Source organism: Cetorhinus maximus, chromosome 28 (assembly GCF_964194155.1).
Source record: "Cetorhinus maximus chromosome 28, sCetMax3.hap1.1, whole genome shotgun sequence".
Classification (NCBI taxonomy): domain Eukaryota; kingdom Metazoa; phylum Chordata; class Chondrichthyes; order Lamniformes; family Cetorhinidae; genus Cetorhinus; species Cetorhinus maximus.
Genome location: NC_135906.1, coordinates 19015046 through 19037676, shown reverse-complemented (window position 1 = coordinate 19037676; position 22631 = coordinate 19015046). Strand labels below are relative to the sequence as shown.

At 42.8% G+C, this 22631-nt stretch overlaps 1 protein-coding gene across 1 annotated transcript in view; it reads right to left on the bottom strand.

Annotated features, from left to right (window-relative positions):
• Nucleotides 1-22631, bottom strand: part of LOC144668888 (voltage-dependent P/Q-type calcium channel subunit alpha-1A-like) — a 741147-nt gene that overhangs the window by 370510 nt on the left and 348006 nt on the right. Inside the window, exons 6-7 of the mRNA XM_078531346.1 lie at nucleotides 2420-2511; nucleotides 1517-1666 (exon numbers count right to left, since the gene is read on the bottom strand). Of these exons, the coding sequence (XP_078387472.1) occupies nucleotides 1517-1666; nucleotides 2420-2511 (242 nt within the window). The remainder of the gene's footprint in view (nucleotides 1-1516; nucleotides 1667-2419; nucleotides 2512-22631) is intronic.

Sequence of the window (22631 nt, the reverse complement as noted above, 5' to 3'; positions counted from 1 at the left end):
GTTAATTAACTATTTCCTTCCACTTTTTGCCCACTTCTCTTGTAGAGGTGCTAATTTTTGCTAAATACAGTCTCTTTGATACCTACAGCACTCTGGTACCTCACTCAGATGCCAAACTTCATGCGTGAGTTCAGGCAGTGAATATTGGTAAGCTATTTGGCCATGGATTGTGTCAAACCAGACTCAAAAGGTCCCCATATATGCTGTACCAGAAAACATCAGTATTGAGTTACAAACTCAAGTCCCATCCAGAAGTTCATATGTTATAAGAAGAAATGGTAGTGAGTTTCAGTAGAGTTTAGATGGAACCTATACTGAATAACAGATACCTCAGAGTGAATGCAGACTGAAATCTGAACAAGGAGTTTCAGATGGTTTATACATACAATAAAGGATATGTAGGAGTAAATTTACAGGCTGGAATCCAGCTGAGCCTTTTTGGTCATTTATAAAATACTGGATTACTTAAAAGGTGTTACAGATTGGAATCTGATCAAGCAATTCAAATACTGTCAATTGAACAAATGATCCAAATCAAATAAAGGCTGTGATGTATCGGCAGGGATGACGAACACATATAACTAGAGTCCAATTATATAACCTTAAATTAATTAATCTTCAGGTACAAGATACAGATAGAATGAGAAACGTTTCAGGTTGAGCTACAGTTACACAGTTTGCTAAGACAAGACCACTAGGGAAGGCTGTGAAATTATCTGTGTTTAGCTTTCCCTAGCAGATAACTGGCCTGGCTTATGTTTTTTCTCCATTCTGCATAATATATGCTTGGTACCAGATGCTAGTCGTGGATATCAAAAATATATTAAATGCAATATATCAGAGTTTCTAAGAAAGGAAGAATTTATAGGAGCAAGATAATCTTGCCCAATTAAGCCAATTCAATTTTAAAGTCACCATTTCCCTCATATCAATCACTACATTTAAGTTGATCCCTTCCTCTCCTGAAAACTTGGAGTCTTGGTGGTACAGGCTATATGTGTTGGCAGGCCTCTAAGACTCCACACAGGTAGTCTATTTCTCATGCCTGAACCTAGACAGGATTAATGGCCAGTTATCTTCAAGAGGGCATTATGGCCACGTTAGTTCCTGTCCTCATTCCACACTGGCCCATTTTCCAGCAGTGATCACTGGATACTGGTCATGGACTGGAACAAGCTGATTTTATACCCCTCCATAGCAAATGGATACTGTAACATTTATTTTCACTCCTACTGTTGCCTGACTGAGATCAACACACCAGGAAACAAAACTGATGCCTTTCTAGTCTTTATGGTTCAGTACCACATTAGCTGTTCATTTAATTCTCTTCAGTACTCAAGACAACACATTAGAAAACTCAAACAGAACTTGAGGATATGGCTGTTCATTTAATCTCAAGGTTCACAGGCTATTCCAATAACAGTTTGCTTTTTATTATTATAATGAACAAAACTCTAGCATAAATTACAGCCTCATCCAAACTTCTACACATATACTTTCAGACACACAAACGTACTGTTGCTATCGAAGCACGCTTTATGAAATTTGCCCATGTAAAATTCTAATCCAATGATAGCGAACATGAGAATGGCAAAAAATAGTAGTAGCCCAATCTGAAGCAGGGGGATCATTGCCTTCATGATGGACTTGAGCACGACTTGTAAACCTAAAATATAAAGAAACTCCAATTAACTCACATATTTTGTAAACCATTCCTAAGAAATTTCTTTTATCTTCCATTGTTGTGGTTTGATATGATCTTTCTGCTCACTAAAATGACGCACATTAGTTCTGGAAAATTGAGCACGTTCAGACAGGCAGGTAGGTAAAATCACCTAGCTCGCTTAACCACTGGAAAACCACCAGGATCCCACCATTATGAGTGTTAATCTGCTCAACATGTCCAAAGTCGACAAGGTCCGTCTTTACACACATATGTCGGGACCCAATGACATTATTGGGATGCAACTTCAATTTTATCTGAAGCCTCAGTGGCAAAGAGGTCACAAAAAAGCTCCACTTTTATCCTTCTATGAGGGCTAGGCTCCTCTGGGCCCCACACAATAGCTTAAGCCTCCTTTGCCATGAATTCCTCCCCACACCCCACTTCCCAAACATCAGGTCCAAAATGGAACGTCAGCCAGCAGGATTCAAATGAAGCTGGCCGTTAAACTTGAGCTTGCAATTCGTTTTCTGCCCGCCCTAAACCTGCCCAGAAGTAAAATTTGGGCCCCTCTGACAGCATTAAGTTCCAGCAGATTTGGTACATCACATCTACTAATGAGAGGCTCAAGGCCACATTCTACCACGGTTCATCACTTTAGAGTTCAAACAAAGCATCAATTAGGCCAGAGAATAATTCTTGAAATCTGCTGCTTGCTATCTTTAAAAACTATTTTAAAGTAGCTGTAATACCTACTTGGAATTCCAGAAACCAACTTCAACGGTCGTAGGACTCGAACTGCACGCAGAGTTCGGAGATCAAATTCTGCCCCCGTTGTAGCAACAATACTGGAAAAGAAAACACAGAAAATACACGTCACATACTTAAATGCAACAACACGTGAGTTGTACTCCCACACTCCATTGTGTATCTGCATCTAAATCTATGAAGGCTACAGGACACAAGAAGGAAATTTGTTCCTGTATAATGAACATTCAGGACTATGCTCCATCTCAGCAAAAAGCTTCCACCTCTATTTTCTTATCTCACTTAACTGCTAAGACTCAAACTAAGTTACAGTTCTTCATAGAAGCAACGACTCTTCTCTTATGACAATAAGTTTTTGCTGGAGCGGGATGGGTAAGAGGAAAGACATTATATCCAAGTTCATAGATTCATAGAATGGTCACAGCACAGACTGAGGCCATACAGCCTGTTGAGTCCATGCTGGGTCTCTGCAAGAGTGTCTTAACTAATCCCACTCCCCCACCCTTTCCCCCATAGCCCCGCAAATTATTTATCTTAGGGTGTTTATCTCATCCCCTTTAGAAAGCCACAATTATATCTGCCCCACTACATTCTCACTCAGTGCATTCTTGGTACGAACCACTCGCTGCATAAAATGTTTTTTTCTCGTGCCGCCATTGCTTCTTTTGTCAACCACCTTAAATTGGTGTCCTCTGATTCTTGGCCCTTCTGCCACAGGGAACAGTTTCGCCCTATCTAATTTGCTCAGACTCCTCCTGATTTTGAACACCACATCTCCCTCAATCTTCTCTTCTCTAAGGAGGACAACACCCACTTCTCCCAGTTTATCCACATGACTGAATTCCTCATCCCTGGAACCATTCTTGTAAATCTTTTCTGCATCGTCTCTAAAGACCTCACAGTCTTCCTAAAATGTAGTGCCCAGAACTGGACACAATACTCCATTTGAGGCCGAACCAAAGGTTTATCATAACTTCCTTGCTTTTGCGCTCCGTACCTCTATTTATAAGGCCCAGGATCCCACATGTCTTTTTAACCACTTCCTCAACTGCCCTGCCACCTTCAACAATTTGTATAAATAAACCCAGAGGGCTCTCTGTTCCTTCATCCCTTTTGGAATGATATCATTTATTTTATACTGCCGCTCCTCGTTCTTCCTACCAAAATGTACCACCTCACACTTCTCTGTTTTAAATTTCATGTGCCATGTGGTCACTCATTTTATCAGCCAGTCTATGTCCTCTTGAAGTTTATCACTATCCTCCTCACAGTTCACAATACTTCCAAGTTTTGCGAATTTACAAATTTTGAAATTGTACCCTGTACACCAAATTCTAGGTCATTAATGTAGATCAAGGAAAAGTAGTGGTCCTAGTACCAATCCCTGGGGAAGGCCACTGTAACCTTCTTCCAGTCCAAAAAACAATCGTTCACCATTGCTCTCTGTTCCTGTCACTCAGCCAACTTGTGTCCACCCTGTCTCTTTCCCTGTTATCCATGGGTTTCAACTTTGCTGGCAAGTTCAACCTGGTCCTAATCTAACATACACAGTTGTGTACTTTCCAGCAAAGTATGGTATTGTACAGTAATCAGGAGTGAGAACTCAAACAGCTTTTTCTCCTCATTTTTATCCAGGAAGCTTGAAGATCCTTAATTGAGACATGTGATCGCCTAACACAACAACGAACAAGGGCCAAACCTGGAATTTTCCCAATCTGAGGACTCAGTGCTGCATACAAAAATGAAAGAATCTTATTAGATTGCAATTTGAAATACAATAATCTTTTTTTTTTATAGCTTAACATAATTATTCCATTAAATCTAGTTTGGATACTTCATGCCCTCACGAGATTAAATATCTTTCTTCTAGGACGATTATATTTTCCATTTTCCACACAGCTCAGTACCATACTGATGATACTGGCTTAAAAACACCCTACCCAAACTAATACCATCAAAATAGCAACTCTGCACGATTCCAACTCTACTCTAATATGTGCCCGGACAGTGGTTTATATCAGCAGGTTTTAGCTGTAGAAATTTCTGGCCAGAGTATATCATCATCAACAACAACTACTTATATTTATATAGTGCCTTTAATGTAATGAAACATCCCAAGGCGCTTCACAGGATCATTATAAAACAAAGTATGATACCAAGCCACATAAGGAGCTATTGGGTCAGATAACCAAAAGTGTGGCAAAAGAGGTACGTTTTAAGGAGTGTCTTAAAGAAGGAAATTCAGGTAGAGAGGCAGAGAGGTGTAAGAAGGCAATTCCAGAGCTTGGGGCCTAGGCAACTGAAGGCACGGCCACCAATGGTAGAGCAATTAAAATTGGGATGCACAAGAGGCCAGAATTAGAGGCGTGCGGATATCTCATAGGGTTGTGGGGATGGAAGAGATTACCAAGAAAGGGAGGGGCAAGACCATGGAGAAATTTGAAAACAAGGATGAGAATTTTAAAATCAACATGTTGTTTGTCTGGGAGCCAACGCAGGTCAGTGACCACAGCGGTGAAAGGGGAACGGAACTTGCTGTGAGTTAAGACACAGGCAGTAGAATTCTGGATGACCTCAAGTTTACAGAATGTAGAGTGTGGGAGACCAGCCAGGAGTGCACTGGATTAGTCAATTCTAGAACTAACCAAGGCACAAATGAGGGCTTCAGCACCATATGAACTGAGATAGGGTGAAGTCGGGCAATGTTATGGCAGTGGAAATAGATGGTCTTAGTGATGCCACAAATATAAGGTCAGAAGCTCATCTCAGGGTCAAATGTGATACCAAGGTATGATGAGCCTTGCACTTTGGAAATAGTCTATATTTTCTTTTTGGAAAGGTCCCTTTAAATCCAAAGTGAAACTAAGATGCTCCTGATAATGATGGGATCATTTCTGAGAAGTGCTTATGATCAAGGTTGCCATAGAAATTGGAGTTAGCTATAGAAAAAGTAAATAGATAAGCAACTGAATGTTGAGTAACAGTTGGTGTTCTGCTGCAGCTAGGCAGGTAAAAGACATTCTCACAAAGAATCTCTTGGTAGCAGAAGAAGCAAAGTCCTCTAGAGAAAAGGCTGTTTTACCAGAGCCGACTGGGCTGTTTAACAGAGTTTATTCAAGGTATTGGGACAAAGGAGTCTCTGGAAATCTGTGTTGTCAGGTCTAAGGTGACCAGGGGAGAGAGGGTTCTTTGAAGTCTGCCTTGCTGGTAATAATCATATCCAAAAGATTTGGACATAGAAAGGGACACGCAAACCAGACCATGCCGGAGTGAGACACGGGTTGAGTGAGGAGTTGGGGATTTGGTTCAGGTGGTAATTTGGTGCAGAGGGGCAAAAAAGGTGCTTCTGCTCTTTTTAGCCTCCAATGGTTAGTGAGTTTCCTTCCTTGTCTCCAAGCTAGGTAAGTGCAGTTTTCTATTACCTCATCTGTGTAAATTATTAACTAATTGACTAATTAAATAAATAAGGCTGGGCAGAAAAGGTAGTCTAGTGGTTTGCTGTGGCTTCAGCATGTGGGAATCTGTGGAACGTACTGCAATCCTGGACAACCATATCTGCAGAAAATGTCTGCAGCTTAGGCAACTTCGGCCCCAAGTTGTTGATCTGGAGTCTGAGTTGTGGACATTGCATGGCATCAGGCGGGGGCGGGGTTGGGAGTTACCTGAACACTTTGTTCCAGGAGGCAGTCACTCCCCTTAGGTTAGGCAGAACTTTAGAGCTGGTTAATGGTCAGGGACAGTAGGATATGACTGTGAGTCAGGCAGGTAAGGAGAACCAGCATGTAGTGATGGAGGCGCTTCAGCCCCTGACTTTGTCCAACAGGTATGAGCTTGCTTGCTACCTGTGTGGATGAGGGAAGGACTGCAAGGTGGATGAGCAGACTGACCATAGTACCATGGTGAAGGATACCATTCAAGTGGGGGGAGCGAAGAGGAATGTGGCAGTGATAGGAGACAACATAGTCAGGGGGATAGATGCTGTTCTCTGCAGTCGAGAGCGTGGGTCCAAATGGCTGTGTTGCTTGCCTGGTGCCAGGGTTCAGGATATCTGCTCAGGACTGGAGAGGAACTTGCAGTGGCAGGGGAAGATCCAATGGTCATGGTCCATTTAGGTATGAGCGACATAGGTAAGACTACGAAAGAGGTTCTGCATAGAGTATGAGGAGCTAAGCACTAAACTGAAAAGCAGGACCTCAAAGATAATAATCTCCGGATTAACACCTGAGCTATGTGCAAATTGACATAGGGTACATAAAATTAGACAGATGAATTCATGGCTCAAAGACTGGTTTGGGAGAAGTGGGTTTCAGTTTATGGGGTGCTGGCACCAATACTGGGGAAAGTGGGGGCTGTACTGTTGAGACGGTCTACACCTGTACCATGCTGGGGCAAGTGTGCTAGTGAGCCGCATTACTAGGCAAGTAGGGAAGGTTTTAAATTAAATAGTGAGGTCAAGGGATCAAATTTGGCAAGATGTGGTAAATCAAAGAGTAGAGACAAGGCAAAAGCGAAAGGTATTAATATGTGAACGGATAAACTGGAAGGGACAGAAAGTACAAACCTAAGAGTAAATCAGCAGATAAGGCCAGAGGTTACAAAAATAATAAAACAACAAAGGTAAAGGCTCTGTATCGGAATGCACATAGCGTTCTAAACAAAACAGATAAACTGATAGCGCAAATAAAAACAAATAAGTACCATTTGATAGCCATTACAGTGACATGGCTGCAGGATGACATAGATTGGGACCTGAATATTGAAGGATACATGACATTTAGAAAGAACAAGAAGCTAGGAAAAGGTGAAGGGTTGGCTCTGTTAATTAATGATGGTATTAGCACAATAGACAGAGCTGACCTAAGTTTCAGAACCCAGGATGTAAAAGTGGTTTGCGTAGAGATGAGAAATGATAAAGGCAAGAAGTCACTTGCAGGAGTGATGTACAGGCCCCTCAGTAGTAATCACACAGTACGATGGGGTATAAAGGAAGAAATAATAGGAGCTTGTCAGAAAGGTACAGTGATAATCACAGGGGGTTTTATTCTACATATAGACTGGAAAATCAGATGGGCAAAAGTAGCCTAGATAAGGAATTAATAGAATGTTTTTGGGATCATTTCTTAGAACAGCATGTTCTGGCACCAACCAGAGAGAAGACTATGCTAGATCTGGTATTGTGCAAATGAGATAGGATTAATTAATGACCTCATACTGAAGGCACCTCGAGGTAGCAGCTATCATAATATGACTGAATTTTACATTTGAAGGAGAGAAGAGTGGATCTAAGACTATAAGGGCATGAAAGCAGTGCTAGCTAAAGTGAGCTGGCAAATTAGGTTAAGGGATAGGTCAATAGAGATGCAGTGGCAGACATTTAGGTGATACTTCAGAATACACAGTGTAGATACATTCCAATAAGAAAGACAAGTTCCAAGGGGAGGACCCACCATTCGTAGTTAACTCAAAAAGTTAAAGACAGTGTCAAGCTTAAAGAAAAAGCATATAATTATGCAAAGACGGGCAGCAGGTTAGAAGATTGGACAGAATATAAAAAACAGCAAAGGATGACTAAAAGATTAATAAGGAGGGAAACATTAGCGTACGAGAGAAAGCCACCTGGAAATATAAAGGCGGATAGTAAGAGTGTCCATAGATATTTAAAAAAGAGTTAACAAAGTGAGTGTTGGTCCTTTAGAAAGTGAGTCTGGGGAATTAATAATGGGAAATAAGGAGATGGCAGATGAATTGAACAGGTATTTTGCATGAGTCTTCACTATAGAGGATACAAGTAACATCCTAGGAATAGCTATAAACCAGGAAATGGAAGGAAGGTAGGAACACAAAAAAATTACAATCACCAAGGAAGTTGTACTGAGCAAATTGTGGGAGCTGCAGGCTGATAAGTCCCCAGGTCCTGATGGATTTCATGCTAGGGTCTTAAAAGAGGTGACTAGTGAGATGGTTGATGTGTTGGTTTGAATTTTCCAAAATTCCATAGATTCGGGCAAGATCCCATTAGATTGCAAAATAGCAAATGTAACTCCTTTATTCAAAAAGAGAGGGAGACAGAAAGCAGGAAACTACAGGCCAGTTAGCTCAACATCTGTCATAGGGAAAATATTAGAAGCTATTACTAAAAACATCATAGCAGGGAACTTGGAAAAATTCAGGGTGATCAGGCAGAGTTAATATGGTTTTGTGAAAAGGAAATCATATTTAAACAATTTGTTGGAGTTCTTTGAAGGAATCATATGTGCTGTGGATAAAGGGGAACTGGTGGATGTGCTGTACTTGGATTTCCAGGAGGCATGCAATAAGGTGTCACATCAAAGGTTATTGCAAAAAATAAAAGCTCATGGTGAAGGGAGGTAACATATTGGTATAGATAGAAGATTGGCTAGCTAACAGGAAATAGGGAGCAGACATACATGAGTCATTGGCAAGATGTAACGAGAGGTGTGCCACAGTGTTCAGTACTGGGGCATCAATTTTTTACAATTTATATAAATGACTTGGATGAAGGGACCAAAGGTATGGTTGCTAAATTTGCTGATGACACAAAGGTAGGTAGGAAAGTAAGTTGTGAAGAGGACATAATGAGGCTACAAAGGGATATAGGTAGGTTGTGGGTGGGCAAAGATCTGGAAAATGGAGTATAATGTGGGAAAATGTTAAAATGTCCATCTTGGTAGGAAGAATAAAAAAGAAGCATATTATCTAAATGGTGAGAGATTGCAGAGTTCTGAGATGCAGAGGGATCCTAGGGTGTCCTAGTGCATGAACTGCAAAAGGTTAGTATGCAGGGTACAGCAAGTAATTAGGAAAGCTCATAGAATGTTATCATTTATTGTGAGGGGAACTAAATACAAAAATAGGGAGGGTATGCTTCAGTTACACAGAGTACTGGTGAGACCACATCTGGAACATTGTGTACAGTATTGATATCCTTACTTAAGAAGGATGTAAATGCATTGAAAGCAGTTCAGAGAAGGTTTACTAAACTAACAGAAATAGCTGTAAATTAGGAAATGGAAGGGAGGGAGGAACTCAGGAAAATTACAATCACCAAAGATGCGGTATTAAGCAAATTGTTGGAGCTGTGGGCTGACAAATCACCGGCTCCTGATAGGCTTCATCCTAGGGTCTTGAAAGAAGTGGCTAGTGAAATAGCTGATGCATTGGTTTTAATTTTCCAAAATTCCCTAGATTAGGGGCAGGTTCCATTAGATTGGTAAATAGCAAAAGTAACTCCTTTATTCAAAAAGGGACAGAGATAGAAAGCAGGAAACTACAGGCCGGTTAGCTTAACATCTGTCATAGGGAAAATGTTAGAAGCTATTATTAAAGATGTCGTACAGGGTACTTAGAAAAGTTTAAGGCAGGGTCAACATGGTTTTGTGGAAGGGAAATCATGTTTAGTCAATTTATTGGAGTTTTTTGAAGGAGTCATATGTGCTGTAGATGAAGGGGAACTGGTGGATGTACTGTACTTAGATTTCCAGAAGGATTTGATAAGATGCCACATCAAAGGATATTGCAGAAAATAAAAGTTCCTAGTGTAGGGGGTGACATATTGGCATGGATAGAAGATTGGCTAGCTAACAGGAAAGATAGTAACCATAAATGGATCTTTTTTTGGTTGGCGGGATGTAACGAGTGGTGTGCCACAGGGATCAGTGCTGGGGCCTCAACCATTTACAATTTATATAAATGACTTAGATGAAGGGACAGAAGGTATGGTTGCTACATTTGCTGATGACACAAAGAAAGGTAGGAAAGTAAGTTGTGAAGGGGATGTAAGGAGGCTACAAAGTGATACAGATAGGTTAAGTGAGTGGGCAAAGACCTGCCAAATGGAAAAGAATGTGGGAAAATGTGAAATTGTCCATTTTGGCAGGGAGAATAAAAAAGAAACATATTATCTAAATGGTGAGAGATTACAGAGCTCTGAGATGCAGAGCGATCTGGGTATCCTAGTACATGAATCACAAAAGGCTAGTATGCAGGTACAGCAAGTAATTAGGAAAGCTAAGAGAATGTTATTGTTTATTGCGAGGGGAATTGAACACAAAAGTAGGGAGGTTTTGCTTCAGTTGTACAGGGCATTGTTGAGACCACATCGAGTGTACTGTGTACAATATTGGTCTCTTTATTTAAGGAAAGCGATAAATGCATTAGAAGCAGTTCAGAGAAGGTTTACTAGACTAATAACAGGAATGGGTGGGTTGTCTAATGAGGAAAGATTGGACAGGTTAGGATTGTATCCACTGGAATTTAGAAGAGTAAGAGGTGACCTAATTGAAACCTTTAAGATCCTGAGGGGTCTTGACAGAGTGGATGTAGCAAGGATGTTTCCTCTTGTGGGAGAATCTAGAGCTAGGGATCACGGTTTAAAAATAAGGGTCACTCATTTAAGAGAGAGATGAGGAGAAATTTTTTCTCACAGAGGTTCGTGAATCTTTGGAACTCTCTTCCTCAAAAGGCAGTGGAAGTGAGGTCTTTGAATAATTGTAAGGCAGAGCTAGATAGATTCTTGATTAACAAGGAGATGAAAGGTTATTGGGGTAGGCGGGAGGTTACAATCAGATCAGCCATCTCTGCTCTGAAGAAGTCAAACGGGCTTGAAATGTTAACGCTTCTTTCTCCACAGATGCTGCCAGACCTGCTGAATTTTTCCAGCATTTCCAGCAAAAATTTTCTGTTTTTATTTCAGCCATGATCTTATTGAGTGGCAAAGCAGGCTTGAAGGGCCGAATGGCCTACTCCTGATCCTAGTTCATATGTTCATATGAAATACCTGGAATGGGCCAGTTGTCTTATGAGGAAACATTGGACAGGCTAGGTTTGTATCCACTGGGATTTAGAAGAGTAAGAGGCACCTTGATTGAAACATATAAGGTCCTAAGGGGTCTTGACAAGGTGTATGTACAAAGGAGGTTTCCCGTTGTCAGAGAATCTAGAACTAGGGGTCACTGTTTAAAAATAAGGGGTCACCCATTTAAGACAGAGATGAGGAGAAAGTTTTTCTCTTAGAGGGTCACGAGTCTTTGGAACTCCCTTCCTCAAAAGGTGGTGGAAGCAGAGTCTTTGCATACTTTTAAAATAGAGGTAGATAGATTCTTGATAAGCAAAGGGGTGAAAGGTTATTTGGGGTACGTGGGAATGTGGAGTTAAGGTTCCAATTAGATCAGCCATGATCTCATTGAATGGCGGAGCAGGCTCAAGGGGCCGAATGGTCTAATCCTGCTCCTAATTCGTTTGTTCGTATAACTAAGTGGAGCAATTGACAAAGGCCCTTGGACGATTTGACCCGGCAGGGGAAGGAGTGGTGAAACTCCGCCATAGAGCTGGAAGAAACTTTGGGACTGCCCCTGATGCTACATGTGGGCCAGTAGCATTTGTGGTATCGTTTAAAGTGAAATTTACTTTTCTGTTTTGAAGTCATTTACCTGTTAATTAATGTTTGAACTATGTTCATTTGGTTTTAAAAAGTGAAATCTTGTTTGTCAGTTTCTTCTGATGGGTCTTTTGGGAAACATCTCTTTTTAAGTTAAGGGTACTCTATAAGGATCGTAACAAAGGTTGCAGACAGACTGGCTTAATCTTAGACTGTAACCAGCGAGAGGGATTAAGACAGTAACTAGGGAACTGAGTTTGAAGCAAGGGCTGAAAACAATGGCTTCAGTCCTCCCTATGTTTAATCCACATGATAGAAGATGATAGAAGATGATATTAGACTTTCACACAATGGCATCAGCTTGAGTGGAAAACATTGCCAAGCATCCACCAATGGGGAATCGATTCAATGGAGTACCACAATTTTTTAAGAGCTTGGAGAACTGGGGAAGGTGGGGTTTGGTGGTATGGGGTGGCAGATCCTTTAATTTGCCGACACTGTGGAGCTGGAAGCAGGTATTTGGTAAAACAATGAGTTTAGCTCATTGGTAGAGTCCCGTAGTTCAGTAGTGAGGGAAAGGAAAGGAATGGGCCTGAGAGAACTGGTTGTAATTTTCTAAGAAATCTCCTTAAACACTCAAATATTATGACTGGTTCTCTGTGTCTTTCACTGTCTCTCTCTCTCTTTCAATGAATGTCTCTGTTTCATATAACTCATATAAGTTACAAACTCAGAAATCTATCAGAAAAGGTAACAAATGAAATGGTGCACCATATAAAAAATACAAAGGAAGCACAATCTGCCTCAGTGAGACCATGTCTAAGCAGGAATGTGCTTCCAAGGAGAAAACCTGGAAATATATTACAGGGTATCTGTAATTTTCTCTTCTTCTCTCCTGACTGAATCAACTCTTACTAGGAGAGGTTCAAAATGTGCTATACTCTAAAAGTTGTCCTGAGTAATGGCAGACATAGAGCACATCACTGCCAAGTCTGATCCTGCCCACATTCAAACTGCAGTCATCCAGATTTTTCAGCAAGAGCCAAAGCTGATTCTAGGCTAAAGGCACCGAGGCCAATTATTGAGCCACAAACACTGCCTAGGTACCGAGCAGTTGATTTAGCACAGACCACATACTGTTCTCTGTCACGGTAGTCTAGAATTTCCTCAAAATGACTTGCATCACTGTTGAACCTTTAGGAATTTGATATACCCATTGATGACTTTTAGAAGGCAACACACACGAGTTTCCTAAATCTGTTTATTTGCATATCCACTGATGCAAACAATAGTTTGAAAAACAACACAATCATTTGAAGAGCCTGAAAACTTCAGTGCAGTTCTCAAAAAGGCAATTCACCTTTCACTAATCAGCAGGAATGGAACAAGTAAGTAAAAAAGCACCAGACTATGACTTTCTTACTTTGCTGTCTAAGGAGTTTTTGCACAAATTAGTTTCTTTTTAAATTCTACTTACACAGAATTATGATTTCTGAAGCACCCAGACAGCTGTAGGGCACAGAATCAAGAAGAAACATATACAACTTGACATGGGAGAGGTGGCATAGTAGTATTGTCACTCGACTAGTAATCAAAGGACCCAGGGTAATGCTCTGGGGACCGGGGTTCGAATTCAATAAAATAGCTTGAATTACAAGTCCAATGATCACCATGAAACCATTGTTGATTGTTGTTAAAACCCATCTGGTTCACTAATGCCCTTTAGGGAAGGAAATCTGCTGCCCTTATCTGGTCTGGCCTACATGTGACTCCAAACCCACAGACTCTTACATGCCCTCCGAAATAGCCTAGCAGGCCATTCAGCTGTATCAAACCACTGAAAACAAGTCAATAAGGAATGATCCCGGACGGACAACACAGCATCAACCTAGGCACTGGAAACGACAACGGCAAATTCAGCACTGTTGACCCTGAAAAGTCCTCCTTACTAACATCTGGGGCCTATTGCCAAAATTGGGAGAGCAATTCGACAGACTAGTCCAGCAACAGCCTGACATAGTCATACTCATGGAATCATACCTTACAGGTCATGTCCCAGACACCGCCATCACTGTGGCTTGGTATGTCCTGTCCCACCGCACAACATACCCAGCAGAGGTGGCAGAACAAGGGTATACAGTTGGGAGGGAGTTGCCCTGGGAGTCCTGAACATCGACTCTGGGCCCCATGAAGTCTCATGACACCAGGTCAAGCATGGGCAAAGAAACATCCTGCTGATTACCATGTAGCGTCCCCCCTCAGCTGATGAATCAGTACTCCTCCATGTTGAACACCACCTGGAGGAAGCATTAAAGGTGAAAAGGGTGCAGAATGCACTCTGAGTGGTGGACTTCAATGTCCATCATCAAGAGTGGCTCAGAACACCACCACAGACCGAGCTGGCCGAGTCCTAAAGGACATAGCTGCTAGACTGCGTCTGTGGCAGGCGGTGAAGGAACAAACAAGAGGGAAAAACATACTTGACCTCATCCTTATCAACCTGCCTGCCACTGATGCATCTGTCCATGACAGTATCGGTAGGTGTGGCCACCGCACGGTCCTTGTGCAGGTGAAGTCACGTCTTCACATTGAGGATACTCTTCATCATATCTTGGGCTACAGGAAGATATAGATGGGATGATCAAATGGGCAGATAAGTGGCAGATGGAATTTAACCTTGAAAAGTGTGAGGTGATACACTTTGGAAGGAGTAATCTGACAAGGAAGTATTCAATGAATGGCATGGCGCTAGGAAGTTCTGAGGAACAAAGGGACCTTGGCGTGTGTGTGCATAGATCTCTGAAGGCAGAGGAGCACGTTAGTGGAGTGGTGAAAAAGGCATATGGGACACTTGCCTTTATCAATCGAGGCATAGATTACAAAAGTAGGGAGGTCATGTTGGAGTTGTATAGAACCTTGGTGAGGCCACAGCTGGAGTACTGTGTGCAGTTCTGGTCACCACATTATAGGAAGGATGTGATTGCACTGGAGGGGGTGCAGAGGAGATTCACCAGGGTGTTGACTGGGATGAAACATTTAAGTTATGAAGAGAGGGTTGGATAGACTTCGGTTGTTTTCGTTGGAGCAGAAAAGACTGAGTGGTGACCTGATCGAGGTGTACAAGATTATGAGGGGCATGGACAGGGTGGATGGGGAGCAGCTGTTCCCCTTAGTTGAAGGGTTAGTCACAAGGGGGCATGCGTTCAAGGTGAGGGGCAGGAGGTTTAGGGGGGATGTGAGGAAAAACTTTTTTACCCAGAGGGTGGTGACGGTCTGGAATGCACTGCCTGGGAGGGTGGTGGAGGAGGGTTGCCTCAGATCCTTTAAAAAGTACCTGGATGAGCACTTGCCATGTCATAACATTCAAGGCTATGGACCAAGTGCTGGTAAATGGGATTAGGTAGGTAGGTCAGGTGTTTCTCACGTGTCGGTGCAGACTCGATGGGCCGAAGGGCCTCTTCTGCGCAGTGATTCTGTGATCATGTTGTGTGGCAGAACCACCAGGCTAAATGGGATAGATTTTGAACAGATCTAGCAACTGAGGGCACTATATACTGCAAAGGCTATGGGCCCTGACAATATTCCAGCAATAGTACTGAAGACTTGTGCTCGAGAACTTGCTGCACCCCTAGCCAAGCTGTACCAGTACAACTACAACACTGGAATCTACCCGGCCATGTGGAAAATTGCCCAGGTATGTCCTGTACACAAAAAGCAGGACAAATCCAACCCAGCCCATGTTTACTCTCCGTCATCAGTAAAGTGATGGAAGGGGTCATCAACTGTGCTATCAAGAGGCACCTGCTTAGTAATAACCAGCTAACTGATATTCAGTTTGGGTTGCACCAGAGCCACTCAGCTCCTGACCTAATTACAACCTTGGTTCAAACATGGACAAAAGAGCTGAACTGAGGTGAGAGTGACTGCTCTTGACATTAAGGCCGCATTTGACCGACTGTGGCATCAAGGAGCCCTAGCAAAACTGGAGGCAATGGGAATCAGGGGGAAAAACACTCTGCTGGTTGGAGTCATACCTAGCACTAAGGAGGATGATTGTAGTTGTTAGAGGTCAATCATCTCAGTTCCAGGACATAGCTGTAGGAGTTCCTCAGGGTAGTGTCCTAGGTCCAACCATCTTCAGCTGCTTCATTGACAATCTTCCTTCCATCATAAGGTCAGAAGTGGGGACATTCGCTGATGATTGCACAATGTTCAGCCCCATTTGTGACTCCTCAGGTACTGAAGCAGTTCCGGTCCAAATGTAGCAAGACATGGACAATATCCAGGCTTGAGCTGACAAGTGGCAAGTAACATCTGCGCCATATAAGTGCCAGGCAATGACCATCTCCAACAAGAGAGAATCTAGCCATCGCCCCTTGACATTCAATGACATTATCATTGCTGAATCCCCCACTATCAACATCCTGGGGGTTATCATTGACCAGAAATTGAACTGGACTAGCCATATAAATACTGTGGCTACAAGAGCAGGTCAGAGGCTAGGAATCCTGTAGCGAGTAACTCACCTCCTGACTCCCCAACGCCTGTCCACCATCTACAAGGCACAGGTCAGAAGCATGATGCAATACTCTCCAATTGCCTGGATGAGTGCCGCTCCAACAACGCTCAAGAAGCTTGACACTATCCAGGACAAAGCACCCCGTTTGATTGGTGCCCCATCCAAAAATATTCACTCCCTCCACCACTGACACACAATGGCAGCAGTGTGTACCATCTACAAGATGCACTGAGAAACTCATCAATGCTCCTTGGACAGCACCTTCCAAATCCACAACCACTATCATCTAGAAAGACAAGGGCAGCAGACACATGGGCATACCACCACCTGGAAGTCCCCCTCCAAGCCACTCACCATCCTGACTTGGAAGTACATCGCTGTACCTTCACTGTCGCTGGGCCAAAATCCTGGACACTTTGCTCCAGCAGGCAGTCACGCCACTCAGATTAGGTAATTCAAATTTGATCTGTGATCAGTGACAGGAGGGTGTGACTGCAGGTGAAGCAGGTGTGGGGACCCAGGAGGTAGTGTTCAAGAAGCCTCAGCCTCTGCAATTGTCCAACAGTTACGAGATTCTTGCAAGCTGTGTGGACGTGAGCAGGGACTGCAGGGAGACCACGGCACTGTGGTACAGAGAGCCATTCAAGTGGGAGGAGGAAACAGGAAGGTAGTAGTGGTAGGGGACAGTATAATTAGGGGGAAAGATACTGTTCTCTGCAGCCATGAGCATAAGTCCTGGAGGCTGTGTTGCCTGCCCAGTGTTAAGGACATCTCCTCAGGGCTGGAGGGGAACTTGGAGCAGGAGGGGAGGGATCCAGTTGTCATCATCCACGTTGGTACCAGACAGAACCAGAAAAGAGGTTCTGCTGAAAGAATTTGAACAGTTAGGAGCTAAATTAAAAAGCGGAACCTCCAAGGTAATAATCTCGGGATTACTACCTGAGCCACGGGCAAACTGGCATAGGGTAAATAAAGTCAAGGAGTTAAATGCGTGGCTCAAAGGTTGGTGTGGGAGAAATGGGTTTCAGTTCATGGGGCACTGGCACCAGTACTGGAGTAAAAGGGAACTGTTCCGGTGGGACGGGCTTCACTTGAACCATGATGGGACCAGTGTCCTGGCGAATTGAATAACTAGGGCTGTAGAGAGGGCTTTAAACTAAATACAGTGGGGAGGGTACTGGAGAGGGGATACGTAGGCTTACAAACCAAAAGGATATGGCAGCATTGCAGGGCAGCTATTTGGGTAATGATACCCAGAGTGTGACAGGAAGGGACAGAGTGTACAAACAAAAAAGCAGCAGAAAATAGGGTCAAAGGGGGAAAAAATTGTAAAAAGGCAAGATTAATGGCTCTTTACTTAAATGCACATAGTATTCGGAACAAAATAAATGAATTAATGGCACAAATAGTGGTTAATGGATATGATCTTATAGTCATTACAGAGACATGGGGCAGACTTTTGCCGTCGGTGAGCAGGGGGCGAGGCCCGCTTGCCAACGCGTAAAATGACACGGGATGACGTCGGGTGGAACCCCCGACATCATCCCACCCCATTTAAATTTTCAGGAAGGTGAGCCCACAGTAACATCAGCTGTGGGCCCGCCAACCTGTCAATGGCCAATTGAGGCCATTGACAGGATCATTTAAACAATTAAAGGACCTGCCCGTCCAACCTTAAGGTTGGCGGGCAGGCCAGGAGCCCCGGCGGCAAATAGAGAAAACATGAAACCTCATTCACAGGAGGGATGAGGTTTCATGCAGGGTTTTAAAAATTTTAATAAAGTTCACCTGTAAATTATGAACATGTCCCATCTCATGCCCGCCCAACAGGCAGAAAATTCTGCCCATGGTTATAAGGAGATCAAAGCTGGGAACTAAATATTTGGGGTATGTGACTTTTCGAAAGGACAGGCAGGAAGGAAAGGGTGGTGGGGTAGCTTTGTTAGTACAAGATGGAATAAGTATGATAGCAAGAAATGATCTTGGTTCGGAAGATGTAGAATCCTTATGGGTGAGGGCAAGAAATAACAAGGGGAAGAAGACACTAGTGGGAGTAGTCAATAGGCCTCTAACAGTAGCTATACTGTAGGACAGAGAAAAATCAGGAAATAATGAGGGCATTTAAAAATGCAGTACATTAATCATGAGTGACTTTAATCTTCATGCAGATTGGGAAAATCAATTTGGCAGAGGTAGCCACAACCAATAATTCATAGAGTGTATGCGGGACATTTTCCTAGAACAATATGTTGTGGATCCAACCAGGGATCAGGCTATTTTGGATCTGGTAATGTGTAATAAGGCAGGTTTAATAAATGATCTCTGAGTAAAAGATCCCCTAAGAAATAGTGACCATAACATGGTAGAATTTAGCACTCAATTTGAGAGTGAGAAACTTGGATTGGAAACAACTGTGCTAAAATTAAGTAAGGATAATTACAAAAGAATGAGGACAGAGTTGAATGGAGTGGACTGGGAAAGGAGCTTAGCAGAAAAGACAGTTGATGAACAATGACAGACGTTTAATAGTTCTTAACTCACAAAAAGGATATATCCCAGTGAGGAAGAAGGATGCTAGGAAGGGGTTAAACCAACTATGGTTAACCAAGGAAGTTAAGGATAGTATCAAATTGAAAGAAAAGACATACAATGTGGCAAAGATTAGAGGTAAGCCAGACGATTGGGAAAGATTTAAAAACTAACAAAAGATTACCAAAAAAGCAATAAAGAGGGAGAAAATAAACTTTGAGGGTAAACTAGCAAGTAATCTAAAAATGGACAGTAAGAGCTTCTTTCAATATATTAAGAGGAAGAGAGAGGCCACAGTGAACATAGCCCCCTTAGAGAATAAGGCTGGGCAAATAACAAAGGGAACCAGGAAATGGCAGATGAGTTGAATAAATATTTTGCATATGGTAGAAGGCACTAATTGCATTCCAAAAATACTAGAAGAGGTGGGGGGTGGTGGGAGGAAATAAATACAATAACTATCACTAGAGAAAAAATACTAGGGAAACTAATGGGGCTAAAGGCTGACAAGCCCCCTAGACCTGATGGGTTGCATCCTAGGATATTAAAGGGAGTAGCTACAGAGATGGTGGATGCGCTGGTAGTAATCTTCCAAGAATCCTTAGATTGTGGAAAAGTTGCAGAGGATTGGAAAACTGCAAATGTAACGCCCTTATTCAAAAAGGGAGGGAGACAAAACACTATAGGCCAGTTAGGTTAACATCCATTATTATGAAAATGTTCGCGTCTACTATAAAGGAAGTAATAGCAAGGCATTTAGAAATGCATAATCTAATCAAACAGAGTCCGCATGACTTCATGAAGGAGAAATCATACCTGACAAATTTATTAGAATTCTTTGAGGAGGTAACAAGCAGGATAGATAAAGGGGAACCAGTAGATGTAATATATTTGGGTTTCCAAAAGGCGTTTGATAAGGTACCGCACATAAGATAAGGCTACTTAATAAGATCAGAGCCCAAGGTATTGGAAGTAGTACATTAGCATGGATAGAGGGTTGGCTAACTAATAGAAGACGAAGAATTGGGATAAGGGAAGCATTTTCAGGATGGCAACTTGTAACTTGTAGAGTACCACAGGGATCAGTGCTGGGGCCACAATTATTTACAATATATATTAATAACTTGGATGAGGAAGTGAATATACTATCGCCAAGTTTGTGGATGACACAATAATAGGTGGGAAGGCAAGTGGTGAGGATGACACAAAGAGTCTACAGAGGGATATAGACAGGTTAAGTGAATAGGCAAAAACTTGGCAGATGGAATATAATGTGGGAAAATATGAGGTTATGCACTTTGGCAGAAAAAATAGAAGGGCTGAATATTACTTATTATTTAAATGGAGAAAAACTACAGGAAGCTGCAGCACAGAGGGATTTCAGGGTCCTCATGCATGAATCCCAAAAAGCTAGTATACAAGTTCAGCAGGTAATAGGAAAGGTAAATGGAATGTTGGCCTTTATTTCAAAAGGAATGGAGTATAAAAATAGGGAAGTCTTGCTAAAACTATACAAGGCACTAGTTAGACCACATCTAGAATACTGTGAACAGTTTTGGTCTCCTTATCTAAGGGGAGATATATTGGCATTGGGGGCAGTCCAGAGAAGGGTCACTAGGTTGATCCTGGGTATGAAGGGATTTTCTTGAGGAGAGGCTGAGTAGGTTGGGCCTGTACTCATTGGAGTTTAGAAGAACGAGATGCGACCTTATTGAAACATATAAGATTTTTAAGGGGCTTGACAGGGTAGATGCTGAGAGGTTGTTTCCCCTTGTGGAAGAGTCTAGGACAAGACCACATAATCTCAGAGTAAGGGATCGCCCATTTAAGACAGATATGAGGAGGAATTTCTTCTCTGAGAGTAGTGAATCTGTGGAATTCTTTACTGCAGAGGGCTGTAGAGGCTGGGTCATTAAGTATATTCAAGGCTGAGATAGACAATTTTTAATCAGTAAAGGAATCAAGGGTTATGGGGAAAAGACAGGAAAGTGGAGTGGAGGATTATCAGATCAGGCATGATCTCATTGAATGGTGGAGCAGACTCGATGGGCCGAATGTCCTATTTCAGTTCCTACATCTTATGGTCTTAACTGCCTCCTAACAGCACTGTGGTTGTACCTACACCATATGGACTGCAGCAGTTCAAGGGCAGCTCATCACCACCTTCTCAAGGGCAACTAGGGCAAGGCAATAAATGCTGGCCTGGCCAGCGACGCTCACACAACAGGAATGAATTCTAAAAAAATTCAGACTCCAAATCCCTGTGGGGGGTCACTGGAGACAAGACAAACAGTTTCCTGGTTGCAAGCGCCTCCAAGCCACCTGGAATTGTCTTACCTGCCACATGGAGGGAGGTGAGGTGGCACTGGTATTGTGTAACAACTTCTTTACCCCTTGGACTGCAGAAGTGTTACCAAAAGTTTCACATCATTAGCAGGGACAGGCACGGTAATGTCTACACATCTCTATCTTTCCCTCTTTTGCCCACGTTGAGCACTAGCACATCTTTCAACCTCTTAAAATACTTGGACAAATAACTAAGTGATCTCTAGTTAAGGTAGAGCTGCATCTTGTACTATAGTTATCAAACTCTCATCATTGCAATTGCTCACATGCACAACCCCAAACTCTGCTTCCAGAGCCTCATTTCATTAGCGCATGCTCAACTGCTAGCTTATCTTTCTATCTTCTTGTGGGACAAGTAGGTATATAACAACTGGAGGACACTGAGGCAGCATTCCTGCCTTTAATGCCTTTGCCCTAGGTTTCTGACAGGGTCTATACCTTTGTTCTGGAGTTCTTTGATGCATCACAAAACCAGAGCGAGTTTTTGACTTAGTGGTAGAAGTTGTTGGTGGTGGTAGGTTTTTTAAAAATTCATTCATGGGATGTGGGCTTCGCTGGTTGGGCCAGTATTTATTGCCCATCCCTAGTTGCTCTTGAGAAGGTGGTGGAGAGCTGCCTTCTTGAACTGCTGCAGTCCATGTGGTATAGGTGCACCCACAGTGCTGTTAGGAAAGGAGTTCCAGGATTTTGATCCAGCGGCAGTGAAGGAACGGCGATATATTTCCAAGTCAGGATGGTGAGTGACTTGGAGGGGACCTTCCAGCTGGTGATGTTCCCATCTATCTGCTGCCCTTGTCCTTCTAGATGGTAGTGGTCGTGGGTTTGGATGGTGCTGTCAAAGGAGCCTTGATGAATCCCTGCAGTGCAACTTGTAGATGATACACGCTGCTGCTACTGTGCGTCAGTGGTGGAGGGAATGAATGTTTGTGGATGTGATGCCAATCAAGCGGTCTGCTTTGTCCTGGATGGTGTCAAGCTTCTTGAGTATTGTGGGAGCTGCACTCATCCAGGCAAGTGGGGAGTATTCCATCACACTCCTGACTTGTGTCTTGTAAATGGTGGACAGGCTTTGGGGAGTCAGGAGGTGGGTCAGTCGTGGCACAATTCCTAGCCTCTGACCTGCTCTTGTAGCCACAGTATTTATATGGCTAGTCCAGTTCAGTTTCTGGTCAATGGTAGCTCCCAGTATGTTAATAGTGGGGGATTCAGTGATGGTAATGCCATTTAACATCAAGGGGCAATGTTTGGATTCTCTCTTGTTGGAGATGATCATTGCCTGACACTTGTGTGGCATGAATGTTACTTGCCACTTATCAGTACAAGCCTGGAAACTGTCCTGCATTTGGACCTGAACTGCTTCAGCACCTGAGGAGTTGCGAATGGTGCTGGACATTGTGCAATCATCAGCA